At 47.0% G+C, this 17,422-nt stretch overlaps 2 protein-coding genes across 12 annotated transcripts in view; one reads left to right on the forward strand and one right to left on the reverse strand.

Moving 5' to 3' along the window:
* Nucleotides 1–298: 298 nt before the first annotated feature.
* Nucleotides 299–4,796, reverse strand: PIGW (phosphatidylinositol glycan anchor biosynthesis class W). 4 transcript variants are annotated; one of them, XM_008971246.6, is made up of 2 exons: nt 4,528–4,796; nt 299–2,504 (listed from the first exon to the last, which is right to left on the reverse strand). In XM_008971246.6, the coding sequence occupies exon 2, from the start codon at nt 2,494–2,496 to the stop codon at nt 982–984; it is 1,515 nt and encodes a 504-aa protein (XP_008969494.4). In that variant the 5' UTR covers nt 2,497–2,504; nt 4,528–4,796; the 3' UTR covers nt 299–981. The 4 variants fall into 4 exon arrangements, with proteins under 4 accessions (XP_008969494.4, XP_008969492.4, XP_008969493.4 ...); XM_008971244.6 differs by lacking the exon at nt 4,528–4,796 and adding an exon at nt 4,011–4,212; XM_008971245.6 differs by lacking the exon at nt 4,528–4,796 and adding an exon at nt 4,002–4,212.
* Nucleotides 4,685–17,422, forward strand: part of MYO19 (myosin XIX) — a 39,073-nt gene continuing 26,335 nt past the window's right edge. The window contains exons 1-6 of one of the 8 annotated variants that reach the window (XM_003817958.6): nt 4,685–4,842; nt 5,503–5,654; nt 6,935–7,089; nt 11,289–11,427; nt 11,792–11,940; nt 14,139–14,252. In XM_003817958.6, the coding sequence (XP_003818006.2) occupies nt 7,078–7,089; nt 11,289–11,427; nt 11,792–11,940; nt 14,139–14,252 (414 nt within the window). In that variant the 5' untranslated portion in view covers nt 4,685–4,842; nt 5,503–5,654; nt 6,935–7,077. Of the gene's footprint in view, nt 4,843–5,502; nt 5,655–6,934; nt 7,090–7,746; nt 7,949–8,006; nt 8,650–11,288; nt 11,428–11,791; nt 11,941–14,134; nt 14,253–17,422 lie in introns of those variants that run through there. The other 7 variants (XM_063599120.1, XM_055102036.2, XM_063599119.1 and 4 more) reach the window with 7 other exon arrangements.

Genomic DNA, 17,422 nt, shown 5'->3' on the forward strand with positions numbered 1-17,422 from the left:
TATGTTTCCCAGGATGGTCTTGAACTCCTGGGCCCAAGCAATCCTCCCACCTCAGCCTCCCAAAGTGCTAGGATTACAGGCGTGAGTCACCATGCCCAGCCTTCCATCTATTCTTTGGTGCATTTAACTGTCTGACTTCATAGTATTTAAGTAATTTATTTTATTTTTAAAATTTTTCTTTTTATATCCACCCATCTGCACACTGGAGTGTTTGATTTTAAACACTTGCTTCTTAGTCCTAGGTTTTATTCAAAAATTTAAATTGAGCAATAAACAAGTATTGACAATCCACAGTTCACACTGAAATGTCAACATAAACATTTCATTTTATATTTATTGTAAAAGCAATATACAGTAAAAATACAGAATAGCATAAGGTTACATTAAGATGGAAAGTAAAAATTTTCCTCCCCCACCCCAACAGTCTTTCAATGTCACAACTATAAAGTTTCTTTAAAATACTACTTAATACATTCTAACAAGTCAAAAGGCTTTGTTTCTTCTTGGTTTTATTGTTGAGATACATTAAAATATTAAGCATTGGCCCAGTGTGGTGACTCACACCTGTAATCCCAGCACTTTGGGAGGCCAAGGTGGGTGTTATCACTTGAGTTCAGGAGTTTGAGACCAGCCTGGCCAATATGGCAAAACCCCATCTCTACTAAAAATATAAAAATTAGCTGGGCATGGTGGTACATGCCTACAGTGCCAGCTACTCAGGAGGCTGAGGCAGGAGAATTGCTTGAACCCGGGAGGTGGAGGTTGCAGTGAGCTGAGATGGCACCACTACACTCCAGCCTGGGTAACAGAGCGAGACTCTGTCTCAAAAAAAAAAAATAATTAAGCATCACTGCTGTTTAGATGACTGAAACTATTTTATAATAAAATATGGTTAACACTGTTGCCAAAAGCACAATTTCTTTACAATTAATATTCCTCATTAAATATTGCCCAAATACTTATATATCCTACTCCTGCTGATCACCAAAATTGTATAGTCTTATCTTGCAAATATAGTACATATACAATTAAACAGTTGGAAAACATATAGAGATTGACCACAAATAAGGCCCACAAGGTACTGCTGTGTAATGTATCTACCATCAGGTTGATCAGGCCAGTTGTTATATTTGACAGCAAGAAAAATATTAACTGTTTTCTGTTTAGAGCTGTGATTAAACAAAGACTGGGTTCCATTCTTTCAGCTTCAGGGACTAGAGATTGTGAATGCTTTTTATTTGTAACAGGTGACTGGATAAGTTTCCAAGAACATGGTACTAGAGCTCCTTTAATTAGAAATTTGGCAAAACTCAAAATTATATCACCCAGTAATAAACTACTAAGAAGGATCAGGCTAGAAGCAACTATCCAAATACAAAAGGCTAAATTTGCCATTCTTCGAGATACTGCTTCTACATTTACTTGAACTACGTAAAGAGATATGAAGAGGCTAATAGCTGCCAGTAAAAGAAAACAGGCTACTTTTATCAAGTCTTTGATATGCAATCGGTTCTTATGCACATATAACCCTGTTTGCACACCAGCCATGTGTATTGCCACATACCCCAGGGTAGAGATTATTCCTTCGCGGTTGGCATTTAATAGACCAACCCGTGTGCCACTACCATCAGTGCCATATAATATTAACCTCTTCAGTGAGGTAAAGTCAAGGGCTAACTGGTATAATACAGTAATGCCGAGGGCAATAATCCAGGACTTATTTAGGGGAAAAATAATCAACAGCAGTGGTGTTATCAATTTCACAACTATTATGGTAAAGAAAAAGTTCCAGTGAACTCCATACTCAGTTAAATGTTCCTGATAGCCTATTGATTTTATAATGGCTAATCGTCCGATTCCTAGGAAGACTAATGGCCAAACAGAGTACAATGAGTTTGTAAAGTAATGCAATTTGGACCCTTCCATATATTTTCTCCTCCTGACCTCTAGACAAACCATTGCAGACCCAAAAACAAAGCCACCTACTCCAAAATCCATTGCTCCTGTCCCATAGAGCTCAGTTTTGGCAAATCTTCTGGGAAAAAGTGGGAAGTCCACAGCCAAAATAGCAATAGCAGTAAATGCACTGGTAATTACACGGAAACAGGAGATGGCTGGAATGTATTCTGATTCTAGACTGATGTTCAAGAATTTTTCAAGGATTTTTAGGAAAGGCAGTCTGGCATAGCAGGTCCTCCTTCGGTATATTTGATACAACAGCCCTGCCCCAAAGATAATTACACCGAGAAGCTCAAGGAGGATAAATGAAGCCCAAATGGTCAAAGTGGCTACCATGGGAACTATTAGGACAACAAAGTCAATGAGGAATCTAGTTTTCCAGGTAGGTGAAAAAGAACACAAGTACTGTGAGAAAATGATCAGGAACCCTCTGCACAGGATACAGAATGCAGGAAAGCACAATCCCTGGGTGATTTCCAGCACGGTGGTTCCATTGAGGTTACTGACAAAAGCTTCCTTCATCTGCTTTTCAGACATTTTTCTTCCTGTGAAAACAAGAGCAAAGGAATGGATTTGTGAAAAGCAGCATTCTTGTGTAATTAGCATACCTGGCTTAATTTTACTCTTATTACTAGATTTCAGAGCAGAACTTTGGGCCCTAATGAGTTCACCTAGGATTTGTGATTCCCCTTCCAAGGATTGTGGGAAGAAGCTTAACACTAATGTGTTCAGATAGAAATGTCATACTAATAATATGAAATTATTGGTTACAAAGCTTCAGCTATTCCCTGTACAAGACAGACTCACAAAGAAAGTGAATTTGGGGCCAGGCGCGGTGGCTCACACCTGTAATCCTAGCACTTTGGGAGGCCAAGGTGGGAGGATCACCTGAGGTCAGGAGTTCGAGACCAGCCTGGTCAACATGGTGAAAGCCCGTCTCTACTAAAAATACAAAAATTAGCCAGGCGTGATGGCACCCGCCTGTAATCCCAGCTACTTTAGAGGCTGAGGCAGGAGAATCGGTTGAACCGGGGAAGCAGAGGTTGGAGTGAGCCATTGCACTCCAGCCTGGGCCACAGAGTGAGACTCCATCTCAAAAAAAAAAAAAAAAAAAAAGGAAAAGAAAAAGCAAAGGAAAAGAGAGCGAATTTGGGATATAAACTCTGAGAATGGCATCATAGGCAGATGGGAATTTCTATTATGGAGCACAGTACGTATCATGAAGATTCTTTGATGCAAATTGAATAGGATTTACTAATGACCTTAAAGCAAATTCAAAGGCTAGGGGCCAAGTACATTTTGAAGTTGGGGGCCTTGGTTCCAGTTCAGAGCCTCTCCAAACCTACTGCCTCGGTACAAAACGTGACCCCTGCAGTGATTTCTGGATCCCCAGGCTGCTCCTTTCCTCATTTACAGACAGCTATGTTTTCAGGTTAGGATGGAAGTAGGTACGGTGAGTGCATTAAGAATGGATGTATAGCACATACTAGTGTTAGTTGCTCTTTTATTAAGGGTTGTAAAACACCTCTGAATGCCACACATCATTGTCTGAAAAACGGCATACTGGAAGAACACATTTGTTGGTTAAACATGAACCTAGAGTTTCTCAGTGTACCATGAGCTGAATAAGTAAGTGAATGCATGCGTGCATTATGGCCTGTCTGGAACCTGTGACAATATCTCACAGTAACCAACTCAAATCAGTTGACCATTAAAAATAAAAGTCCTAGCCGAGAGAAGTGGCTCATGCCTGCAATCCTAGCGCTTTGGGAGGAGAGAGGATCGCTTAAGGCCAGGAGTGGAAAAAAAAAAAAAAAGAAAAATTAAAAATTAGCTGAGCGTGGTGGTGCGCGCCTGTAATGCCAGGCTGAGGCGGGAGGATCGCTTGAGCCCAGAGGTGGAAGGCAGCAGTGAGCCCAGATCGCGCCACTGCACTCCTACCTGGGCGACAGAGCGAGACTCCGTCTCTTAAAAAATAAACATAAAAATAAAAAGTCTTTTTCCTAACAGACGCCCGACCTGGCCGCGACCTACCCGTATACCTCACGTACTCCAAATGGTGCCGGCGCCCCCAGCAGACAGTCTACGTGGGAAGGGCCGCCGGACTCCCGCTCCACCCGCCAAACCACGCGGGAACCAGCCGCTTCCGCCTCCCGCGCGGCACTTCCGGCCGACGCAGGCAGCTGGCACTTCCGGGCCGGCCGATTCCGCGCGTCTCCGCCCATCATGGCGCTCGTCCCAGTGTCCCGTGGGCTACCCACTCCTGTCATGTCCTTTGGGCTGGTGCAGGCCAGATCTTCTAGGGCCGTAGCCCTGAGAGGAGCGCCTGGAGAGGAAACGGCGCGCCATGCACCTCACACGGCCCCTCAGACCTCACGTCGAGGCCCTATCAGGGTAATGGTGTCCGCCGGACTCGCACAAGACTCCGCCGCGGCGACCTCTACTGAAAGACCCCCAGTCCTGGGGTCGCCCGAAGGCCCAGGAAACCGTGCTTCCTCGCTTCTCCCCCAGAACGTGGGAAGCTGCCGCTTTACCCTCATTTTACCCCAGGGTCGCAAAACATCTCACCGTAGTTGAAGCCCGCGAGCCCGACCAGGCGTCCCGGCCAAGCCACGTGCGCCCCCAGCGCCGCGAATGCGCACCCCGCCCCGCAAGTGCGCGCCCCGCCCCTGGGGAGGAGCCGGCCGACCCCCGGCCACTTAGCCAGTGCCGCAGCCGACGGGGTGCGGTTCGGCGGTCCCAGGTTCTTCTCCTCACTGCACGCTCTTGCCACTCCTCTTTTCTCTCCTGCCCGTGTTCTTCCTGCCGCCTGACCTGGCCCGCCCGCCTTTCCAGTCTGGCCGGGCGGGGGCCTGAAGCACGGCGGCTCGGGCCGTGGGACCGGTGAGTGTCAACCCGAGCCTATATCTGAAGCCCTTCAGACGCGGAAGGGGCTTGGGAGGCCAGTTTGCCCCGCAGCGGTGAGGAAGAAGTAGGCGTCTCCACCTCCCCTTCCAAAGCGCCGTTTCCCTCCTTTTTGCCTTTTCCTTTTGACCCTCTTGTGTCTCACGAGGGGGTAGCCCAGCTCTTGGCTCTTGCTTGAAACAAGTCTTTCTTGATCACCCTCCACCTTTCCACCTGGCCGGCAGGGGGCGGCCTGGGTGGGGAGAGGGTCCTTGCTCCACTCTTCGCCCAGCTGAGGACCCCGGGAGGGGGCGGCTGGTCCCGGGAGGTGTCAGGGCAGCTGCGTCCTTGGCTGGGGTCACGTCCACCTTCCTGGGAAGGACATACTCTCCCCGTGCCAGGTGCTTCCGGAACGGCATCCCAGCCCTGGGTTTGCGGCACGACGCCCGGACCTTGAGTCCCCGGTTCCCGCCGGGAACCTGGGGGCGGAGCCAGCTGGACTGATAAGACCCTTACCCAGCGCTTCTCAGCGTCTGCCCTCCCACTGTCCTCCATGCCTAGAAAGAAACTGAGTCTGAGAAGGAGGGACTGGTGATCAGGTTGCCACTTGCCTTGATTCGATGTTCCATTTACTCATTACCGTCTCCCTTCTGCCCACAGTGGTCACACCCTTTCCAGAAATTCTTGGCTGGTAACCGCGAAACCGACTGGAGCAGGAGCTGGGAGAACTGGAGAAAACTGCTCTAATCTCACTTGACTCCAGCTAGGAGCTGATGCTGCATCGTAATAACATTTGCAGAGCGCTTTCACAGGTATTAGCCCCTTTAACGCTTCATTTAGCCCCGTGAGATCTGGATATTATCACTCCGTTTTGTAAACGAGGAAACAGAGTGAGGCTTAGTTCTTGGGTTCTGTGCCAGGGGCCTTGGGTTTTGGATTCAAACCCCAAACCTGTTGTGCTGCCCCTCTGGACCTATTGCTTGAGATGAGTTCCCAGTTGAAAGAGCTTTGTTCTCTGGAGCCCTCTGCATGGCTGTCCCTTGGATGGGGTACAGTCAGTGTCCAGGGTCAGGATCTTCTAGGGCTGTAGCACCACACCTTTCCTGGTCCAGCACGGTCCTGATACCTGTTTCCGCCTCAATTGTCCTTTTTCCAGCTTTTATGGAAGTCCCTATCCCTGGGTTCTTTAAAGACTTGATGTATTCAGAGCCTCAAGAAAGTCTCCACCAGGGTTAATCCATTGCAGGCACGCTTCACCCTCAGCCTCATCTCTCCTTGCTAGGGGTGGTGCCAGGGCCTAGAAAATTCCAAGTCTGAGGGTCACTTAACCATTCTTCAAAGATTGGCTTAGGCCCAGCCTCACAACACCCCACCTCCCAGATGGATTCAGCTCCCTGAAATCCTCACCTTCTTGAAGTTGACACTGGACCATTCACCTGATTAGCGCTCCCAAATGGATCATCAACCCTTAGTCGTAGTGCTAACAGTGTTTATCCTCTGAGTGAATACTCAGATTCGTACTTTGTGTGGTGCTGTCAAACCATGACCTCATTGACCTTCACAACCACTCCTTATGAGGCAGATTTAACTGTCCCCATTTTCAAGGTAAGAAATTGAGGTAGGTGATGTGCCTGACCCAGGATCACACACCCAGTGAGTGGTTGAACTATGATATAAACTACCACACCACACCTTTCCTGGAGCAGCAAGAGATGACTCCAGCCTCTCCTCCCCACCAACGACTGGCTACACTGAAATAGGATATTTCTGTCTAATGTAGAGGATAGGGCACAAGGCTTCTCTGTCTCCCCAGTGTCTTACTTCTCCTCCATGGCACACTGACCCAGAGGGTTTGCAGCCCCACCCCAACCCAAACCCTAACCCTGTAATAAAACTGGCCCAGGGAGCCTCTGAGGCTCTCATAAAAGTTTCCCTGTCTCCTAATTGGCAAGGGAAAGGACAGGCCCACTCTCCGCCCAGGCCTGCCTTGCATCTCATTTTGGTTGCTTCTGCTAGGTGGGAAGGAGTGAGTGAGTCACCCCAGAAAAGCCTTCACCTGTGTGTGGTCCTTGTCTTCTCTCTCATGCCACAGGCCCTGGAGTGACTTGTCTGAGATTCCTCCAGAACTGAGCCCTTTGTTGGAACCATACCCCAGCCCATGGTCCCATGACTAGGTGGATAGTACTCCTTGTACCTCCTGCAACCCAGAACCCTGGCTGACCACTTTGAAGGAGGATGCTCCAGCAGGTAAAACCTCAACCTTAGATAACCCAGGCCCTCAAGCACCTGCAGCATCTGTTGCTAGCCCTAACCTGGAAGGAAGGGAAAGCCCCCTTAAAGGTCTCTTTTCTCTCCTCAAATTGTCTCTCCAGTGCCTTTTACTCATCATCAAGAAACTCTTCCTGATACCTAATTTGAATCTGTCTTGTGGTTTTTAGCTCCTTTCTTTGGGATAGGTAAGGTGGGATGGGTAAGGGAATCCTTAGGGCACTTTGGGGATTCTGCAGAGGAAGTCCTGAGAGATGTCCCTGCCACCTGAATTGTTGAGGCATAGTAGAAGCCTGGGGCTTCCAAGAGGATGTGTTCCTTGAAGCTAAACCTTAAAGAACTAGAAAGAATTAGCCACTTGGAGAAGGAAAATAAGCACTCCAGGCAAAGAGGTCAGCCTGTGCAGAAATGTAGAAGACTATGAGGAAATATAGAAGGATTCTAATGAGTGGATCATGGGTTACATGATCCCCATGTCTCTGCCTCTCTGAAAAGGCTACTGTTGCCCCAGGCCTGTAGGATTCCAAATCACCTTTTACAGTGGAGCTCTATCTCATACCCATATCATCCTTCATGTGTAACTCTTGGTCCTGAGAGAGTGCCAGTACTTATTTGCTGACTTTTTATTTTACCAAGTGTTGCCAGGCACTGGGCTGAGGCAGATGTTGAGGTTGGTGCTTGCCCTCAAGGAGCTCAGAGTCTAGTGGAGTCTTGGGTAGGTAAGTGCCTGACCTCAGCAAGGTAGCAGCCAGGTGTGGGGCCTGCCAGCATCAAGGGAGCCATAGTAGACACCGCAGCTTGACCTTCCAGCCATATGGCTCCTGGAACAGGTTTGAAGGTAAGAAGTGCGCAAAACAGTTAACTGCTCTGGGCTTTTTTTCTTGCTTATTTTTAAACTTTTTTTTTCTCTTATTTAAAAAAAAGGTATATCAATACAATGGAATAAAGCAAGTTACACAAAAATATAATACTTTTCAATGTTTTTAAAGTATGTAGGGGAAAAAACCTATGATATTCTCTAAAATATTGGTTATTTCTGGGTAGTATGATTATGGATTTTTATGCTCCTTTTGCTTATCTCTATTTTCCAATTTTTTTTTTTTTTTTTTTTTTTTTGAGATGGAGTCTCACCCTGTCATCCAGGCTGGAGTGTAGTGGCTTGATCATGGCTCACTGCAACCTCCGCCTCCCAGGTTCATGCTATTCTCCTTCCTCAGCCTCCCGAGTAGTTGGGACTACTGGCGCTGGCCACCACGCCTGGCTAATTTTTTGTATTTTTTAGTAGAGATGGGGTTTCACTGTGTTAGCCAGGATGGTCTCGATCTCCTGACCTCGTGATCCACCCACCTCGGCCTCCCAAAGTGCTGGGACTACAGGCGTGAGCCACCGCGCCCGGCCTCCAAATTTTTTTAAATAATTTTTGTTTATTTATTTATTTTTATTTTAGAGATGGAGTCTCACTCTGTTGACAAGGCTGGTCTCAAACTCCTGACCTCAGGTGATCCGTCCGCCTCAGCCTCCCAAAGTGCTTTTACAGGGGTGAGCCACCGCACCCAGCCATGAGACCCTGTCTCTTAAATAAATAAATAAATAAATAAGGCCAGGCACAGTGGCTCATGCCTGTAATCCCAATACTTTGGGAGGTCGAGGCGGGCAGATCACCTGAGGCCAGGAGTTCGAGACCAGTCTGGCCAACCTGGCAAAACCCCATTTCTACTAAAAATACAAAAACTAGCCAGGTATGGTGGTGCATGCCTGTGATCCCAGTTACTTGGGTGGCTGAGGCATGAGAATCACTTGAACCTGGGAGACAGTGGTTGCAGTGAGCCGAGATTGTGCCACTGCACTCCAGCCTGGGCGATAGAGCGAGACTCTGTGTCAAAAAAAAAAAAATACAAAAGCCACTTTTAGAAGAAGAATAGCTAACCCCTTTTGGCAGATTCCAGATGGCCTTTCTAAATCCTTCATGTGTTTATGTGCTTGTGAGTATCTGTGAGGTAGGTACCATTATCCCATTTTACAGAAAAGAACTTTAAAAAATTTTTTAGAGACAGGGTCTCACTTTGTTGCCCAGTGCAGTGATATCCCCATAGCTCACTGTAGCCTCGACCTCCTGGGCTGAAGCAACCCTCCTGCCTCAGCCTCTAGAATAGCTGGGGTTACAGGCACATACCATAATGCCCAGCTAATTTTTAAATATTTTTTATAGAGACAGGGTCACTTTGGCCTCCCTAAGTGCTGGGATTACAGGCTTAAGCCACTATGGCCAGCTGGAAATTTTTCTATTTTTATTTTTTACTTTAGAGACAAGGTCTTGCTCTGTTGGCCAGGCTAGAGTGCAGTGGTACGATCATAACTCATTGCAGCCTCGAACTTTTAGGCCCAAGTGGTTCTTCTACCTAAGCCTCCCAAGTAGCTGGGATTACAGGGACCAGATGAGGAGAATTAAGGCACAAAGAGATTAAGAAATTAACATAAGAGTATATAACTGTAAGAGATAGAATCAGGATTCAGAGCCAGACAACTAACTTTCAAGTCCAGGTACTTGATCACTATACTCAGATGCCTCTCTGGTTGGATCAGAACTCTTCATAAATTGTGTCTGTCTTTGTGAGTGGTTTGTGTAGTGGTGGTTTTTTTTCCCCCTTCATAAAAGGAGAGGGATATGCATAAATATAGCTGTGCTCTGACCTCTGCAGTTACTCTGGAGGCCAAGAGCCTACCTTGTGCATTATAGTGGGCCCAAAGTTCAGAGAACAGGCAACAGTTTTGGAAGAAATGCATTACTGGGCCTCTTGGAGGAAATTTGCCACCATGGCTTATTTCTATGAGAGGTTTGAAATTTTAGGCTCACCATTCTCATTGGAAATTCACCTGTTGTATCATAGACCTCTTCCTTCAAAAGCACATTTCAGCAAGATACCTGTCTTCAACCCCCACTCTATCTTTCCTGCATCCCCAAAGGAGACAGTAGGAGAAATGGGACCACAGGAGGAAGTGGAGGGATGATACATGTGGAAAGGGTTGACATCAAGAATGGGCAAAGGAAGATAGGGTGACTCATGCCTCTAGTCCCAATTACTCAGGAAGCTGAGGCAGAAGGATCACTTGAGCTCAGGAGTTGGAGGCTGCAGTGAGATATGATCACGCCACTGCACTGCAGCCTGGGTAGCACAGCAAGACTCCATCTCTTAAAAAAGAAAGGAAAAAAAAAAAAGATAGGCAAGGGAGGAGAAAGGACCTGTTCCCTTGGTGCCTATTCTTGACCTCAGACAGCCATCTGAGCCAGGCTTTCTCTCAAGCAGACTCGGGCCAAGGGAACCAATTCATTAGCCAGCCTAAATTTAAGCCACAAAAGGCAGGTGTTGAAGACTTGGGGCTACCTCTCTCAGAAGGTACAGCTGTTTTACATCAAAAGCTGAACTGTCTCTTCCCAAAAAGGCCTAACCCATGGTTCTTTTCCTTTGCAACATTCCTATAGCCTTATTTCTAATAAGGCTAGTAGCCTGGAAGTGCTACTTCCAAGTGGCCGGAGCTCTTGGCAGAAGAGATAGCATTTGTTGAGTACATGCTGTATGCCGGGCACTGACTAAATGCTTTGTATATCTCTTCTTTTCTTCCCAATAACCTTGTCAGTTGAGTTTATTTTCCTTTATTTACGAATAAACAAACTGTGACTCAAAGAGGGTAACTTACCCAGGCTCACAGGGCTACTAAGAGGCAGAACTGAAATTTGAACCCAACCATACTATGATACCAGAGTCTCCTTCTACTATACAGGTTCCCACCCTTCTGTAGCTGCCAGCTGTTCTGAGTACCAGCTGTCGCGGCCTTCATGTTTTTTGGTTTTTTGGGTTTTTTTTTTTTTTTGAGACAGAGTCTTGCTCTGTTGCCCAGGCTGGAGTGCAGTAGCACAATGTTGGCTCACTGCAAGCTCCGCCTCCTGGGTTCACGCCATTCTCCTGCCTCAGCCTTCCGAGTAGCTGGGACTACAGGTGCCCGCCACCACGCCTGGCTAATTTTTTGAATTTTTTTTAGTAGAGACGGGGTTTCACCGTGTTAGCCAGGATGGTCTCGATCTCCTCACCTTGTGTCCCGCCCGCCTTGGCCTCCCAGAGTGCTGGGATTATAGGCATGAGCCACTGTGCCTGGCCTCACCTTCATGTTATCTCTTCCAGGTCAATGGCCACAATCCGGGGTCTGATGGCCAAGCCAGGGAGTACCTCAGAGAAGACCTGCAGGAGTTCCTGGGTGGGGAGGTCCTGCTGTACAAGCTGGATGACCTCACCAGGGTGAATCCTGTGACACTAGAGACAGGTATGGGCCTCCCATTCCTCAGGAGTATCATCTCCAGGAGGTTGGAGGTGTGATGAGAGTAGTCAGCACAGCTTCTCCAGGTCAGACGGAGGTCGGCAGGACTCCTGATCTGGAGCCAGGTGGGCTGCTCCAGACCTCCACCTGAGGGAGCATGACAGCTGCACCTGGGCTCCCCAGGGCATGCTTTGCTTCAGATTTGGAGCTCATCTTAATTAGATCTTGTATCTTTTCTTCAGGGAGCTGCTGGGATTTAATGATTCTTGGCTAATTGCAGAAAGAGGGCTGTTACTTAAGTAGATGTGTGTCTGTGTGTGTGGTTTGACTATATTTGAGCCCGAGTTTGCTAAAGGCATCTCTGCCTCAGTCCTGAGGTGCCTGCAGGCCCGGTACATGGCAGACACATTCTACACCAATGCTGGCTGCACCCTGGTAGCCTTGAACCCCTTCAAGCCTGTTCCTCAGCTCTACTCGCCTGAGCTAATGAGAGAGTACCATGCTGCGCCTCAGCCCCAGGTAAGGCTCTGCCGCTGCCTGTGGCCTCAGGGCTCCTCTACCTCCCGCTAAACCTCTTTGCAGTTACCCCTGTCCTTATTCATCTATTCACCAGCAATGTGGTCATTCAGAGTCTGCTAGTGCCACGGCCTGCCCAATAGGAGCTGGCAGAATTTTGAACCATGAAGAACTGATTACAGGACAGAAGGTGCAAAGTGGGGAATAAATAAATATTTGTTTAACTGAGTTTGGAACCTAAAATAGAGACATAAGAGAAAGGATTTTTTTTTCTTGTTTGCGGTTTTATTAACAAAGGATTTATAAAGGTATTATATATTTGTGTATTTAACAAACTATCTTTTTATTTTTTATTATTATTTATTTATTTATTTATTTATTTTGAGATGGAGTTTCAGTCTTATTGCCCAGGCTGGAGTGCAATGGCATGATCTGGGCTCAGCGCAACCTCCACCTCCTGAGTTCAAGCAATTCTCCTGCTTCAGCCTCCTGAGTAGCTGGGATTACAGGCATATGCCGCCACACCTGGCTAATTTTGTATTTTTAGTAGGCATATTGGTCAGGCTGGTCTCAAACTCCTGACATCAGGTGATCTACCCACCTTGGCCTCCCAAAGCGCTGGAATTACAGGTGTGAGCCACCGTACCCGGCCCTATTTATTTTGAGACTGAGTCTCTCCCTGTCACCCAGGCTGGAGCGCAGTAGTGCGATCTTGACTCACCGCAACCTCCGCCTCCAGGGTTCAAGTGATTCTTGTGCCTCAGCCTCCCGAGTAGCTGGGACTACAGGTGCCCACCACCATGCCCGGCTAATTTTTGTGTTTTTAGTAGAGATGGGGTTTCACCATGTTGGCCAGGCTGGTCTCGAACTCCTGACCTCAAGTGATCCACCTGCCGTAGCCTCCCAAAGTGCTGAGATTATAGGCATGAGCCACTGAGTCCAGCAAAACTACCTTTTTAGTAAAGAATGAAATTATACACGATAAGGATTGCCCTGGAAAATTCAGCATATGGTTATCTCTACTGAGGAAAGTAACTTATTCTTTTACTGAGAAAAGGATAAGTTATTTGGGGTGGGGTGGTGGAGGTACAGACAGATAATGAGCTTGTTGGTGTAAAAGTGCATGATGCATTCAGGGAGAGGTGAGAGAAAACTTGCTGGCAGGAGGGAGGTCTTGGGGGCAAGAGGGAGTAGATGAGAGCAGGAAGACGAGAAAGCCAGGGTTGTTTGTGAAGAGTCTGAAGCACCATAGCAGGCAGAGAGAATCTGCAGAGCATCTTCATCCAGGTAGAGGTGGGACTGGGAACAGAACCCACTAGACGAATAATTACTGTGGGAGTTGGGTTCAAGAAGGTGAGGCAGGAGGCAGAGACAACAGTTGGAGGCTTTGTATCCCTCCAGGTGATAGGTGGCTGGGGCAAGGGCAGGTGTAGAGAGGAGTGGCTCTGACGCCATATGGAACAGTTGCCTTCTCCCTCAGCAAGCTGTGGGTAAGTGATCACTGCTGGCTGGGTTACCTAGGCATTGTGGAGATGGCGTGGCCCTCCAGAAGTTCATGCATGATGAGGTATCCAGTTGGAATCCAGGGGAAGTCTGTCCTGAGAGCCCTGTCTGCTGTCTGCCCTGCCTCCTGAAAAGTAAAAGCCAAGTCGTAGTCCCCTATGTTTCCTCAGCATCCAGCTTGATTGATGCCTAGTACATTGAAGACAGTTAATAGTTGTTGAAGAAAAGGGGAACAGTGGCTTTGGAATTTAAATCACATGGATATACTTACTTGCTGAGTGGCCTTGCAAGGTTATTTAACTCTGAACCTCACATTCCTTATCTATAAAATAGGGTTATATTTCCAATTAGTGGACAGACTTCTTAGTAATTTATATGAACTTTGTAAATTGCAAATTATAGTAATATGAAGTAATAAGCAGAAGGATAAGACAAAGCAAGATAAGATGGGAGTATAAAGTGTTAATGTCATAAACTGGTCAAAGCTAGCCCTGCTTCTAGGCTGAGAGAAAATGAGTAGGTAAAGCCAACATAGGGGTTCTAAAGTTGGGCATAACAGTGTGACATCCAGAAAATTTTTCTGGAGGAAGCATCCCACCACTGCTATTGGCAGCCTCCCCATCTCAGTCATCATTGGCTCAGTCATCATTGAAAAACAGGCATTCCCTCACATGACCTTTCACTCCTTGATGTTCCAGAAACTGAAGCCCCATGTGTTCACTGTGGGTGAACAGACCTACAGGAATGCCAAGAGCCTGATTGAACCAGTCAACCAGTCTATTGTTGTCAGTGGAGAGAGTGGTGCTGGAAAGGTAGGAAGACGTCTTTCCCATCCTGTCAACTCACGTCAGGCTGGGTGGACAGGGAGGCAGGGGTCATTCCTTGGCCTTCCTTGTGGAGTTGTTTGCTTCCTAATCATTCCCACATAGGCTGGCTGAAGCTGGGGTTGGTGCACAATGGTGGGCTAGCACTGAGCCGGAAGTCAAGAGACAGGATTCCAGTCCAGGCTCTACTGCAAGCTCTGCCATCACCCTGGGTGAAATAGGAATGAAGCTTCCTTTCTAAGCCTTATTTTCTCATCGAAAGTGTCTCCCAGCTCTTGACACCACTGGAAACAAAAGTCAGCTGCTGGGGATTCCAGCATAGTGGTTAAGAACACATCAGAAAAGTACTTAGCTTCTGCAAAGCTCTCAGTTCTTCCACTTGTAAAATGGAAGGGAAGGGAGGACCAACACCTGACTCATAGGACTTCTGTGAGAGTTAAATGAGTCACTGTACATATGGCACCTGGTGGCATGCTTGGCATGTGGCAGTGCTCCTCCAAAGTAGCTGGGGTTCTTGTGGGAAAAAGTTTATTGGAGTAAACCACCTGAACCCTCTGGGTTGCGCATGGTGGCAAGGGCAGTATATTGGGCCAGGTGTTGGGGAGGACAGAAGCTCCTGGTATGGCCACGTGGCCTTCTGGGTAGCAAAACCACAACAGGTGAGACAGGATGTTGCATACAGATGAGTGGGGAGTTGCACAGCTGGTCAAAGGAGACTATTGGCCAAGGCCTTGCCACCTTCTTGACAAGCCTCACCCAGCTGCCTCACCCTTTCCACCACACTTTTACCTTCATGAGGAACTCTTTGGACCATAAACTCCTCCTGCCTTCACTCACATATGAGAATTGCTGAACACTGAGAACTTACCAGGTTCTAGGCTTCTGGCTGGGCACTGAGGGGTGGCAGGGGGATGAAAAATGCAACATGTAGCTTTCAGGGGGCACTTAGTCTGCTGAGAGAGACAGACAAGAAAACAAAGACAGTAAGTTGCAGGGATGAGGGCTTGGACTTGGGTTAGGAGGGGATCTCTAGGAGCTATATCAAGGTGGCTAGTGAAGTGGCTTATGCCCAGCTTCTCAACGAAGCCTTGTCCCCCAGAATTGCTCTGGGGACCTGAAGCTGAACCTGGCCCAAGACTCATTCAACCAGAGAGCTTGGTAACCCTTTATTGAGCAGCCACTGTAGCCCTGGGCTGGGCCTGGTATATTTTCAAAAATTTATTTTTAATGAATAGTAATGTAGTTACATAGTTCAAAAAATCAAGCAATACTACAAGGCTTATAAAGAAAAACAGCAAACCTGCTCCTTGTCTTTCAGCCTTGTTCCCTGTCTCCAGATGCAGTTACTTGCACATCTTTTATCAGTTTATTTGGGTGTTTACATCCGTATTTTTAAACTACTGCTTATATTGTTACTGACTTTTTGGTTTTGGACCTTATCTGTTCACTTCCTACTTTGATGAGGATTTAACCCTTATTTCCCTGCCCTCAAAATACATATTCTGTATATAATTATTTCATAATTTCTAATTAAGTTAATAAGCAGTATTTACATGGTTATGGTCATGTGTATATGCATAGCAGAGCCATATAATATACTATATATTCTTGCATAATTTTTATTTTCCCTCTGTTTTCCCTGTTTAATAGTGGTGTACAAAAACTAAACCAGTGAAAAAGTGGGGCAAGTAAAATAAATAATAAATAAATAATTGCCCCATTTTTTCACTTGTTTAATTTTTATATACCATTATTAACTCATTACCAGACTTGTCACCAAATCTGGAAAACACCTGTCAAACTGGCAAGCAAATCAGCTTCTTTCATTGGAGATACCCTTCCTAGAGCTCTCAGACCACATCTTTTCTTCTGTTTGGATTGGTGCCTACTGAGGGCTGCTGCCACACAGCTGTTGCATGGAAGCTTCTTTGCTTCTGCACATCCCCAGATTCCCATCTGTCCTAGGATAAATCCCCCATGGCAGGAGCCCATAGCGTTCTCTTTATTTTATTTTATTTTATTTTATTTTATTTTATTTTATTTTATTTTATTTTATTTTATTTTATTTTATTTTTTGAGACAGGGTTTCTGTCGCCCAGGCTGGAGTGCAGTGGCACAATCTCAGCCCACTGCAACCTCCGCCTCCCCAGTTCCAATAATTCTCATGCCTCAGCCTCCCGAGTAGCTGGGATTACAGATGCATACCACCACACTCAGCTAAGTTTTTGTTGTTGTTGTTGTTGTTGTTTTTGAGACGGAGTTTCGCTCTGTTGCCCAGGCTGGAGTGCAGTGGCACAATCTTGGCTCACTGCAACTTCTGCCTCCCGGGTTCACACCATTCTCCTGCCTCAGCCTCCCGAGTAGCTGGGACTACAGGCGCCCGCCACCACGCCTGGCTAATTTTTTGTATTTTTAGTAGAGACGGGTTTCACTGTGTTAGCCAGGATGGTCTCGATCTCCTGACCTCGTGATCCACTCACCTCGGCCTCCCAGATTGCTGGGATTACAGGTGTGAGCCATCACGCCTGACCTGCTAAGTTTTATATTTTTAGTAGAGTGGGGTTTCACCATGTTGGCCAGGCTGGTCTTGAACTCCTGGCCTCAAGTGATCTTCCCGCGTTGGCCTCCCAAAGTGCTGGGTTTACAGGCATGAGCCACCACGCCTAGTCTCCATGGCTTTCTTTTTCTTCATTTACTGCCTTGTTTTGTTTTTATGAACCATATTCTTTTATTTTTATTTTTATTTTTTTTGAGACCAAGTCTCGCACTGTCACCTAGGCTGGAGTGCAGGTGGTGTGATCTCGGCTCACTGCAACCTCCGCCTCCTGGGTTCAAGCAGTTCTCTGCCTCAGCCTCCTCCCGAGTAGCTGGGATTACAGGCGCCTGCCACCACGCCCGGCTAATTTTTGTATTTTTAGTAGAGACGGAGTTTCATCATCTTGGCCAGGCTGGTCTTGAACTCCTGACTTCGTGATCCACCTGCCTCGGCCTCCCAAAGTGCTGGGATTACAGGCGTGAGCCACCACGCCCGTCCAAACCATATTCTTTAGTGGTTTCCTGAACAAGGTACGTGGAGGGCAAATTGTTGCACATCTGAAAATGTCTATTCTGCCTCGAATCTGATTGATATTTTGGCTGGGTTTTATAATTCCAGGTTA

The sequence above is a fragment of the Pan paniscus genome, chromosome 19, assembly GCF_029289425.2.
Source record: "Pan paniscus chromosome 19, NHGRI_mPanPan1-v2.0_pri, whole genome shotgun sequence".
Lineage (NCBI taxonomy): Eukaryota > Metazoa > Chordata > Mammalia > Primates > Hominidae > Pan > Pan paniscus.